Genomic DNA, 11,398 nt, shown 5'->3' on the forward strand with positions numbered 1-11,398 from the left:
AACCAAATACATGAATTTGGGATAGACAAGTACCGTGACACGTCTTATCGCAATGTGAATGGACACTCAAAAATAAGAGAAAACAAACGACACAACGTTATAATGTAATACACACAGAAACGAACTATAATATAACAATGACCATATTCCTGACTTGGTACAGGGCATTTTTAAAGGAAAAAATGGTGGGTTGAACCTGGTTTTGTGGCATGCCAAACCTCGCACTTTTATGGCCATGTGAAATATAACATCAAAATGACAACACAGGACTACAATATAAATAAACTGGAGAACACAATTGACAAAGAATCACACGAACAACAGCCAACAAGTTCAAAATTTTAATACGCCAGAAGTGTATTTTGTCCACACAAGACCTATGTGTGACGCACAGATACAAAAGTTTGAAAGCCGAAACGAGTACAAAGTTGAACAGCATCGAGGACCAAAAGATCAAAAAGGTTGTGCCAAAAACGGCAAGGGTTTTCTGTTAAGTTACCAGAAAATCCCTATAATTTAGAGTAATACATTGTTATTGGTATATATTTAACCATAATGTCTATAAACTATGAAAAGCGATTGGTCTCTTTAATATAATTCTGCACTTTTATAAAAATTAGCCTGTTTATGTTAATAGTAAACAAAGCATTGCCGTACATTAAATTTTCAAAGTCGGTAGGTATATTTTCTTTTCTAAGTTCAAAAAATAAGGTATTCCTTTGCACTGTATAATTTTTACACGAGAGGAAATAATGTTGGGCATTTTCGTATAAATAACCACATTGACACATTGCGTTAGTTTTAATATTAGCGTGATACAGATCCATGTTCAGGGCACTGCATTTGTTTCTTATTCTTGCGTGTAAAACATTTAAATATCTATCGCCAATATTGAAATATGTAGGGGGTGATTTGTTTTTATAATATTTCTGTTTAATTTTTAATTTAAACATATTTAAAGAAAGTTCATTTCTAACACTTAAATCAAGCGAATTCCACAGTTTGATACTAGATGGAATAAATGATTCCTGATAAAGAGACAGTCTGCTAGAGGTTTGGTATATATTTTGACTGCCTCGTAGATTGTAATTGTTTGTTTCTGCAAAAGACATCTTCTTTTCACATTAGCAACAGAGCAATGGTTTTCTGGTTGACAACAGTAATCTGTTTGCCTCCTACTGGCATACATATTTGAATTTGTTCTTCAGGTTACAAATAAACTCATCATAGATACCAGGATTAAAATTTTATCTTTGCGCCAGACGCGCGTTTCGTCTACAAAAGACTCATTAGTGATGCTTAAATCAAAATGGTAAAAAAAGGGCAAAATAATTTGAAGCGCATTGAGGACCAAGTATTCCTAAAAGTTTTCTTAAGGTTGCAATCGTGGTCTGCTGTCTTTCTGTTTTCGACTTGCTAAATGTGCTTCGTGAAACAGTGTAGTCTAACTGAGAAAAAAAAAACAGCTGTTGTTTTTAAATTTTAAAGAGGCATAACATGACACAATCCATGTGCCGTATCTAAGAGTTGTTCTTATGTATGTAAATATGGAAACTCAAAATATCCTTTGTTATTACCTTATGAAGTATCATTCCTGTTTGTACGACTTAATGGTTAATAAATTAGGTTTATGCCCGCGTCACACTGTCCCGATTTTTACACCGATGGCAACACGATTATGGAAATGTTCAAAATCGGGACTGATCGTATCCAGATCGGGCTATTCGTAGTGCCATCTTTAACCATCTTTATCCATCGACCACTTTTTCTAGCCTTCGGGGACAACTTCGGGAAGGGTTCTAAGTTTTTTAACATGTTAAAAAATCCCCGAAGGTGCGTCCGATGTTGAGGGTTCGTATTGAGTTCGTATCACTATCCTCACCATCGTAATGTCACCGGGAATGCATCTTTGAACATCGTATTGCTTTCGTGTTTCCGTCGCTTCCATCGGGCACTTTTGAAATTACGATGTCTACACGAATGAATCACGAAGCTACCCGAAGGTCTTACGATGGCAACACGACTTCGTGAAGACCTCGAAATCCCGTCGTGTTGACATCGAATAAAAGTACGAAGGCGACAAGATGGAACTACGACGGCAATAAATCCAGCTAAATGTAAGTTAATTTTTCGCGCTAAAATACATTTAAAGTGCCATGCGCGATATGCACTGGTCAGTCTAATACGACAGTTAGGAAAGACGTTCACAAAACATGGAGCTCATATCATATGATTCCATGAGAACAAGAAAGGGGACAGCGTTGTTTCTATTAATTCAAATGGAAGAACAAGAAGAGCAGCTATTACAGTCTCAGGATTTACTTTTAAAAGTAAAATATTTTTTTTAGTCAATTTTTCATTTCAAGTAACATAATGAAAATTATAAACGCGCATCGTACACCAACACTGCAGGTACACGTATATAGGGAAACCAACTTTTTCTTCATTATTCTGATTTTTTATGTATCGTCTGAGTTTTTGTTTTCTATATGCCATATTTTGCCGCATTTGTTGCTTTCCCCACATCTTTCCTTTTGTCTATATTATTATGATATTCTCCTGGAAAGAGCTCTTTTTTAATAAAAGGGATCAACGAACCCATTACCTTACCTTTAAGATAGATCAGTAAACATGGGAATAATTATGGGTGATTATTCAGACTAGTGCACACATTTTACAGTTCTAACAAGGCAATGCCGAGCGTGGCATCCCCTCGTATGTAACATATTGGGGACATATGACACATGCAGAAAATAGTAAATTGAATATGCATATTTGATACATAAACTATTTTTTTAGAAATCAACCAAAACATTCAGTAACTTGAAATACCTTTAATATTGTCTTTAGAACCAGCAGGTAATAAAATGAGCAACCAATTTCCTGTGTATTATGCTATTTCAAGGGAAAAAAAACAAGTTCCTCTGCATGACCTTGACCTTTGGCCTTGAACGTAAAAAAATGCCAGATCATTACAAGGAGGAACAATTTACCAAATGTGATTAAAGTCTTTGGAAGCATATTGGTTTAAGAGTGTCCACAAGGCTGATATTGCCTTGTATTACAACTGACACTGTGACCTTGACCTTTGAACTTTAAAGCCAATAGCGCTTAAGATATTCTTAACGAGTAAAACCATACCAAGTTTTGAGCATTTTGGTTCTAGAGTGTCCATAACAATTTTATCTACACGCAACTTACATGTAGTAGGCGAGGGGATAATAAACTAAGTTATATTCAATATTGATCAAATAATTTAAAACGCGTGATGCCTTCGGCATATAATTTAAATGCATCGTAAGCTGTACACGGCGTCTTTTAGACATCGTATGGCCATCGCGCCATCATCGTAATCCATCGTGTAGCCTTCGTGATATGTCGTGTAGGCTTCGGCTGAGATATAAAGCTTAAATACCCGTCTTCGGTTAACCTTCGTATGTCCAACTTTTGCTATCGTATATAATTTCGGCACCATCGTATAGACTTCGTTATTCATCGTACTTGCTTCGGTCACTTTTTGGTATTTTAACGAGATCGGGACCAACTTCGTACGAACTTACAATTTTCGCATTCGGGTGTCCATCGTATATAAAAATCGGGACAGTGTGACGCGGGCATTAAGGAATTACTTAATTGATATGTTGTTGGAAAAGTATAACAATTTACTGACATTTTTAATTTGTATTCACCTGGTTTAATAAGATACATGATGCGGGAATGTGTGCCTTCAAAAATTACGACAAGAAATATGATAATATTTATTAAGATATTAAAAATCCGGAAAAAGATGAAAATCCGTATCCGAATATTCTCACATTTCCGTTGTTGACAGATGGCACCAAGTTTAATATCCGTATCCATACTTGATCTCCTGTATCAAGCTGCAAAACAGTCGACTGTCGTCCAGCGTTCCAGGTGGTTGAATCTCCAGAATAAGTTCTGAAATAACCATCTCCATTTTTGACAATTTCAGTTTCCATGTCTTCACCTGCATGACTTAATATGACGACGCTGAAAAAGTATAATCCACGTATAGGCGCTCTAAAAATTCCTGAAATATGGTCAAATCCATTTCCGTAATTGGTCACCAAATTCTGAAACTTAACTGTATCTTGTAGATTCATATCTTGATTGTGTTCAATCATTGTAGCCGAAAAACCCACAGATGGTGTCGATGGTCGAGCTGCAACAACAAAAAAAATCAACATAAGAGGCCCAAAATCTTTTGTGTTTGTTCAACTCGCATCATAAAAATAGGACAGATGCCTTATTTACTAGAATTTGATCGATTGATTTTATCAATAATTGTGTAACACCGCTTTCAACACAAATTTGCTGATTCGTTGCGGTCCGTTTTTTATTGCTTGAGGAGGACGTCTTACCCGGAGAGAACCACCGACCTTCGACAGGAAAACTGATATTACCTAGTCAATTAAGATTGGAGTTGAATGTGAATGCGCCTGCCTCGTGCGGGATTTGAACTTAGAACCCCAGTATTGATTAGTGATACGGTTGTTGGACTACTTAAGCCACCAATCAATTAAATTTGAATATCAAGGAGTTTCCATAATTTATTTAAAACATCTATCTTCAATAAAATACATATGGCTGGTAAATACAATGTTCAATGCTTTTGTAATAAGTGCGTCTGGCGTACACAATCAAAATGCTGGTATCATTTTAGTATCAAGGTACATCTATTATAAATATAACGAATTGAATACATTTTTGCTTTACTCTCGGTATAACTTTCATTTGTGTTCACTTTCCATATCATACTTTTACTTTATAAAAACTCTCGAGTCAAATCCTATTAATATAACAGTTTCGAACATTTATTATTTTGTCATCAATATGATTTGAAATACTAGTAAGCCATAAACAGGAAAATTTACAACATATGTATTTCTATAAACATATGTTTCCATACCTGTCCTACACATATGTTGTGAATGAATTCAATTGAAGTTGCCACTACTTTTTAAGTGAATATTATGATTTTTAAACAAATCTCATGAATATAAAAACGATCTATATGACCTGCAAGATGAGATAATTGAAATTTAGCACTAAAAACTTACAATTTGCATTGTAAAAATATATATGTAAATACATTTTTTAAAAGAGTAACGATATATAATAACGTATAATTATATAATGTTGCTCAAACAGTTAGACAATCATCATTGTGTGAACTTTGGTGGATGGTTGTTTCATTGGCATTCATACCATATCTCCTTTTTTTATATTCCACAATTTGAAGCTATATATATATATAACAGTGTATAATTACTGCATTAGAATACATTAGGGGATACAATTTTCAAATATTTTATGATTGAAGCAACACAATAAGTTTTTAGTTCCTTGCTTTGATAGCCGTTTCTTTGACGTATTCTCCAACTGTTAGGTTACTTGTAAATAATAGACACCAGACACCAATCGTAAAATTCTGTATGTTTGTTCGTCAGGCCACATAACCTCTGATTTTAGGTTGACAATTCCAGATTGGTACTTTATTGAAATGACTGGCATAGGGGTTTAAAGATATTATCCTTAATATATGCAGTATGTATTGATATCCCTTTTTAAATGTGCCACTTTCCTTTCCTTTGTTTTGTTGTCTATGTACATACAGTTCCATGATTCTTTTTAATCTCAACTGAATTAACGGGGGAAAATATTATCATTGAAGGCACAAAACATATGCCGTCTAATGTCCTCAGTGACTCTGTTGCAGGAATTAGCTAGCTCACTTCATTTTGAAAATTACAGAGAAACATATTAAGATAAATATAAAACAGCGTGGAGACCAACCTTGATTTTCTCTTTTCATTTCTTTCTCTTGTGCATTCAACTTGGCATTGGTATTCATCGTTTGTGCCTGTATACCTTTCCCCAAGGGCACATTAAGGTCAGCTTTTAATGATTTCAATTCCATCTCAACAAGATTAAATTTCTCGTGAAACGTATTATTTTGTTTTGTATAAAGGGACACTAGATCCTCAACTTTCTTAATTTCATCTTCTAACAAAGAATCCCCTTGGAAACAGTATGAAAATCCTCCAATACACCAAATGTAGACCAGAAAGTGTTTCACGAATGTCATATTATGTGTATATTTATCTCCATTTACAGTACTAAAGGCGATCTCTTATCATGTTACTTTATAACATCGACAAGAAATATCTTTATCAGTAAAATTAAGAAGATGAATCAATCAATGACAATTGTGTGTTTCTTTCTCTTAAACAAGAGCCTGATATATCGATGAAAAGGGGGGGGGGGGGCTACATCTTTTCTGTCTAGGTATTTTAGTCATTGCTAAATTGAACTTTGTTAAATGTTATTTTGAAAACATATGTGCTGTTATTGACTAGTAAGTTGTTATATTCTTAAAATTGCCATTGTTATTAACTGTTATTGTGGGAAAAAATGGACCCTGTTTTTTTATTGTTGTTATTACTTTTGAATTTACTGTTTTCTGATTTTCTCATTTAAGATAACTTAAATTGCTGTTATCGTTTATCAATATTTTAAATTAACTGTTTTTAGCAAAATCTAAAATAAAATTTATCGTTTAACTGGTATTAATGGACTCCCTCCTGACCCCAACCCATTCTATACTTAGAAAAAACTAAACACCTTTGTGTTTGTTCAAAACATGTATTTCAGTTAAAATGAAATCTGGATGGTCTTGAGGAACATGTTCATTAGAAAAATCATTCAAATGCTTGTTTCCTCATTTTATTTAATACAGGCAGCACATGCAAGTTATGCCGCAATAACCGTTTTGCACACTAAACAGTTCCGCTCTTCAATTTTCCTTTTTGATGTCATACAATAATGATTCGTAGTAATTTATGTGCACTTAATTGAAAATTTAAATAGGAAGAAAAATCCTGCCTTTGATTCGGACGTACCTCAACTCATTTTGGAACGAAATTATGCATCCACACTGCATCCAAAGGTTTTATTTTTTATCCTAGTTATATTTAAGTTGAACAGTTTCATATGGACAATAACAAGGACATAATTATGTAGTAAATTTGAGTTGTAATATAGGGAAAAACATAAAACAGGTTAATATTATATCAGTATATATTTTCTTTTACACCCATTGTTTGCTGAAAATTAATGTTTTATTCAATGGAAATAATGAGATTTAAAAAATTTGAAGTTTACCCATTCATAGATAATCATGCGCGTAGCTACGTTTACGTCAAAACGCCCGGGCGTACACTTGAATTTTGAAAATAAAACAAATAATCGACATAGAATAAGAAAGCACATCAGCCTTGTGCTTCTTTTTTTAATAGATTGTAATTTTGAATAAAAATTGGGACTAAATTTACTCAAATAGATCATTTAATATATTTGTTCGAATCTTTTGTAAAAGTCTGAAACCACTTTGAATTCTACCTTCTTTTCTTATATTTAAAGCAATTCACTATCTGCTCAGATTCGATATGCTGTTTGTATTTTTGTCGAGCCTGTGTTTTATGTCCCAAAAGCGAGACAAAGTGGTGTCAATATTTAGGTTTCCGAATGTGGATAAATTCTTTTAAATGACTCTCCGACCGTGAAATTTTACGAAAGTTGTACAGAAACTGTTTATGATCAAAAGAGTATTCAGAGCAATATAATAATGCAATTATATCTTTAATCTTCCCGCATTTTAAGGATAAAATGTGTTTCTTTCTGCAATTAATCTGAGACTACTATAACTGTGTTATAGTAGTCTCAGAATTAATAAGTGGTCGCAGTTTGGGCTTACATTTTGTTATTTTGTTATTTCTTCTACTTGTCGAACCTTCATCGAAATTTATGAAAATGTCGAAGAAGCTTTTTCTATGACTAATGTCTAAAGCTAAAATTTTAAAAGCATTAATTCGTTCATTTTTCGGTTCTTTTCTGATAGACAGATAGCTGGACTCTTCTTTACGCAAAATTTTACATGCTCAATTTATAAACCTTCATAGATTGTCGTGAAAAATTCCAGATCAAGAAAAAAATATCAAAAGAAAATTTTAATTTTTTTTTAAATCCCTGTAAAGGAATGATACATTGATTCACTTTTTGTGGAAGAAATCCTAGGTGTTCCAGAATTTTTTTATATTGCACCTCTTAGAAATATTTTTTTTCGTGATCATTAAAAGGTGCTTTTGTTGATTATATGCGCACTCACGGCACCATTTAAACTTATTTAAAAGTAATATTGGTTTGGACGTTTTCTCTAGAACCAATGACCATAAGGCTAGCTTCCAGTTTAACACGATGAATAAGTTAACATATTACAAAATTTAACCAAAAAAAAAATAAACCATTTAGATTCAAAAGTATGTTGTTATCAATGATTTTTTACTGACAGGAATCATTATGGTATCTCATTCTCGATAGCTTTCGGGGGCTTCGTCCCTTTCGAACCCACTACCAACAGGTGCTTTGACATTGAGCGGTTGGCACCCCTCATATCCCTCGCCAAGGTTCGGGCGTACACATAAAAATGACCCAGCTACGCCACTGATAATATCGTTACTTTTTGAAAATTAAAAAAAAAATTGTTGCATATTTTTACTTCACTATTTTTTACCAGTCGAGTAATGAAAAAAAACTTAGTAATTTCTGATTGCTTCTAGTTTAGTAGTCGGAGATATGTACAGTTATAACTAAGCAACAAGTTAAAAAAAGCTTTAAATTTATTCAAATTATCCAAGAAATATTGATTGCAACAAAGTATGCATATTTAAAAACTTCCTTGATTTCTTCCTTGTCTATTTTAAATTTATTATTTTGTCTGTAATTTTAATCATTACTTAAAAGATTTAATTGTAAGCAATGTAATGTCAAGTAGGATTTGTTTATATATGTGGCTCAGGTGTCTGCCTCCATCTTGGATTTTGAAGTAGCAGATAATGTTGATCTAGATCTTTGATGAAACATGCACATTTTGAGATTAGTATTCATGTGAGATATAGAGATAAATTATTTTATTATAGTGTCACATATTGATGTGTAAGGCTTTTGATGTAAATATCGAAAATTAAGGTGTATTTTTTTATCATAATTACAGCTGTAATTTCTCAAAAAACACCTACTATGTGTTTGATAAAAAAAAGATCATCTTTCATAAGGGGAGATAACTCAGGTAAAGTAATTTTTATAATAGAGAGTGTTGTGAATTTACCTATTTTAATATTTAGCAAGAAAACGTGTTCACCGTGACCCCATTTTTTTCTGAAAGCATGTGAACATGTAAAGGCTATCTTAAGCAGGGTTTTTTCTATAAAAATATATACATGATTTAAGAGTGTCAGTATAAAGACGAAAAACTCTATTTGTTTATCTTAACTTTTGTCGCTTTTTTCCTGTCTAATCTGGCAATTTTTATTTAGGTGTAGACTAAAAACTGTATTAAAAACTTAATCCTCATTTGTCATCATCCAGATAAAGAAATTTTCTAGATTTTTGCTTCTCAGACTTGAAAACTTTCGAAATAAATTTTGTAAGAACTCTAATCTTGGTGAGCTATAAATGTATATAGAGGGCACTCTTAAACAAAAAAAGTAATGCAGTTCATTTTCTATTAAGAACAGTAAACAATGGTAACAGAGCATTGCATGTCTGGACAGAATCTCAAGTTTTCAGTATTCAATTTTCGTACATGTCGGCCAGTTTCTATTCTCAAATTGTGGTTACTCAGTCTTTATTTTGTAAAAGTTCTTCTACTGTTAAATATTTTCGTATTTTAGTTAGTTTCAGAATGGAAAGCAAATTTGAATTTGGAATATTTGCTGAGTTTTCCAGTATCTAATTATTTATAGCCATGTCTTAAGAAAGTTCTGCTGATCACATTTCTTCAAAAACAATTCTAAATTAAGTTTTACTAATTTTTTGGCAGATAGATAGGTTAATATCCATGTTTCACTGTAAAACAGTATATAAGAATGCCATGAGTTATTTTAATGGTTATAATAGCTAGATTTGTAATCATTATAGGCTCTGCTAAACTGATCAGATGGAGAGTACTGAAGTCTATACCAGTACAAAAATATTTGTTTTTCACAATCTAAATATATACATCTAACTATATACTCTGACACTTCAAGTTGTTTGATCTAAGTGGAAACATAATACATTTTTGTAAAATTATTGTTAAAGGAGTAGAATCAGTTTCCTCTGCGTTTGATTCTCACCAGGGCAATTTTCAAAATGTCTGAGTCTCTACCTTAATGCTGAACAGCTCCATGCATGTATGTCCCTTAAGGTTCTAACAATTTAATGCCGATTTATCAAGGCCGTAAGATAAATACCCCCTTTTGACAAATTTGGACTTCTTACTGAAAACGAAATGTAAAAGAAGAACATTATTAACTAAAATCCTCTATCTTGTAATTGACGTAAAATGGACGTGCATAATTCACGAGTTTTTCTAAAGCCATCAAAAATATTTTAGAAAACAATATAAATTATACACGTTCATATCCGTAGATATGGATTTTATAACACCCTGAAGTGTGAGGCGAAATATGAACGTAGATAACGAATCTATCCCCGGTCTTAGTTCAAATTTGGCGATTTTTAGAGAACTTCGTCCACAAAGTGTAACGTGAAAGCAACTTTATTTATTACTATTAAAATTTGACATATTTTTAACAGGGTTAAATTGTCAGATATAAGACGTTTTAAAAATCCAGAGACAGAGACATTGGGGTGGGTCGAATTTGGCGCTCAATGTTATGCGAGTTATATCATAGACGGTGTGACGTCAACGTGGGTCATTTGCATATCAGAGTCGGATTAAGGGGGGGCAGGAGGCCCGGGCCTCCCTTTTTGGGAAAAAATTTGGTTGCTTATATAAGGAATCACTGAAGCGTGACTGGAGCGGGCCCCCTCTTAGGCAGTCAATGGGCCCCCACTTGTCAAAATTTCTGGATCCGTCAGTGCATATATACATGTAATAGCTAGGTCAGTAGTCCCATTTGTTGACAATGCGGCAGCAAAGTGGTGCCTTTTTTAAATATGAGTGAAAATGATCGACATAATAAGATAGCATCGTTAAACTTAGTGGATTAAATATTTAATTACAAATATCTACAGATGAACTACAAAATCGATATTTCACAAGGAACAAACCATGGAACTAAGGAAAATGCGGTGAAGTTCCCCTTGTGTACTGGGTGTCAACATCCGGGTGTATTAGTTAGCAACAAACCCGGGGCTATGGGTTTTTGTAACGACGTGCGTTAATAAACCATTCAAATTCCTGGAAATAAACTAACCTAGGAAAAACGAATTTTCCGTCCAGAAAAGCGTTCAATATTTATTTCATTTTTTTACTATGAGTTTTGATAGACAATATTACCTCAGGCACTCGTCTCAGAATTTTTTTTCCTAT

General features: G+C 33.2%; 1 protein-coding gene across 1 annotated transcript; it reads right to left on the reverse strand.

Moving 5' to 3' along the window:
• Positions 1-3,744: 3,744 nt before the first annotated feature.
• LOC139521883 (cerebellin-3-like) lies at positions 3,745-6,160 on the reverse strand. The gene is made up of 2 exons (XM_071315559.1): positions 5,818-6,160; positions 3,745-4,183 (listed from the first exon to the last, which is right to left on the reverse strand). Exons 1-2 carry the CDS (start codon positions 6,107-6,109, stop codon positions 3,762-3,764), a joined length of 714 nt encoding a protein of 237 aa, XP_071171660.1. The 5' UTR covers positions 6,110-6,160; the 3' UTR covers positions 3,745-3,761.
• Positions 6,161-11,398: the final 5,238 nt, after the last annotated feature.

This window comes from Mytilus edulis, chromosome 4, assembly GCF_963676685.1.
Source record: "Mytilus edulis chromosome 4, xbMytEdul2.2, whole genome shotgun sequence".
Lineage (NCBI taxonomy): Eukaryota > Metazoa > Mollusca > Bivalvia > Mytilida > Mytilidae > Mytilus > Mytilus edulis.

Excerpts from the sequence above, each read along its gene's own strand:
- LOC139521883 (XM_071315559.1), bottom strand. The coding sequence starts at position 6,109 with ATGACATTCGTGAAACACTTTCTGGTCTACATTTGGTGTATTGGAGGA. Across the intron at positions 4,184-5,817 it reads AATGAAAAGAGAAAATCAAG|CTCGACCATCGACACCATCT; the intron begins GTTGGTCTCCAC and ends TTGTTGTTGCAG.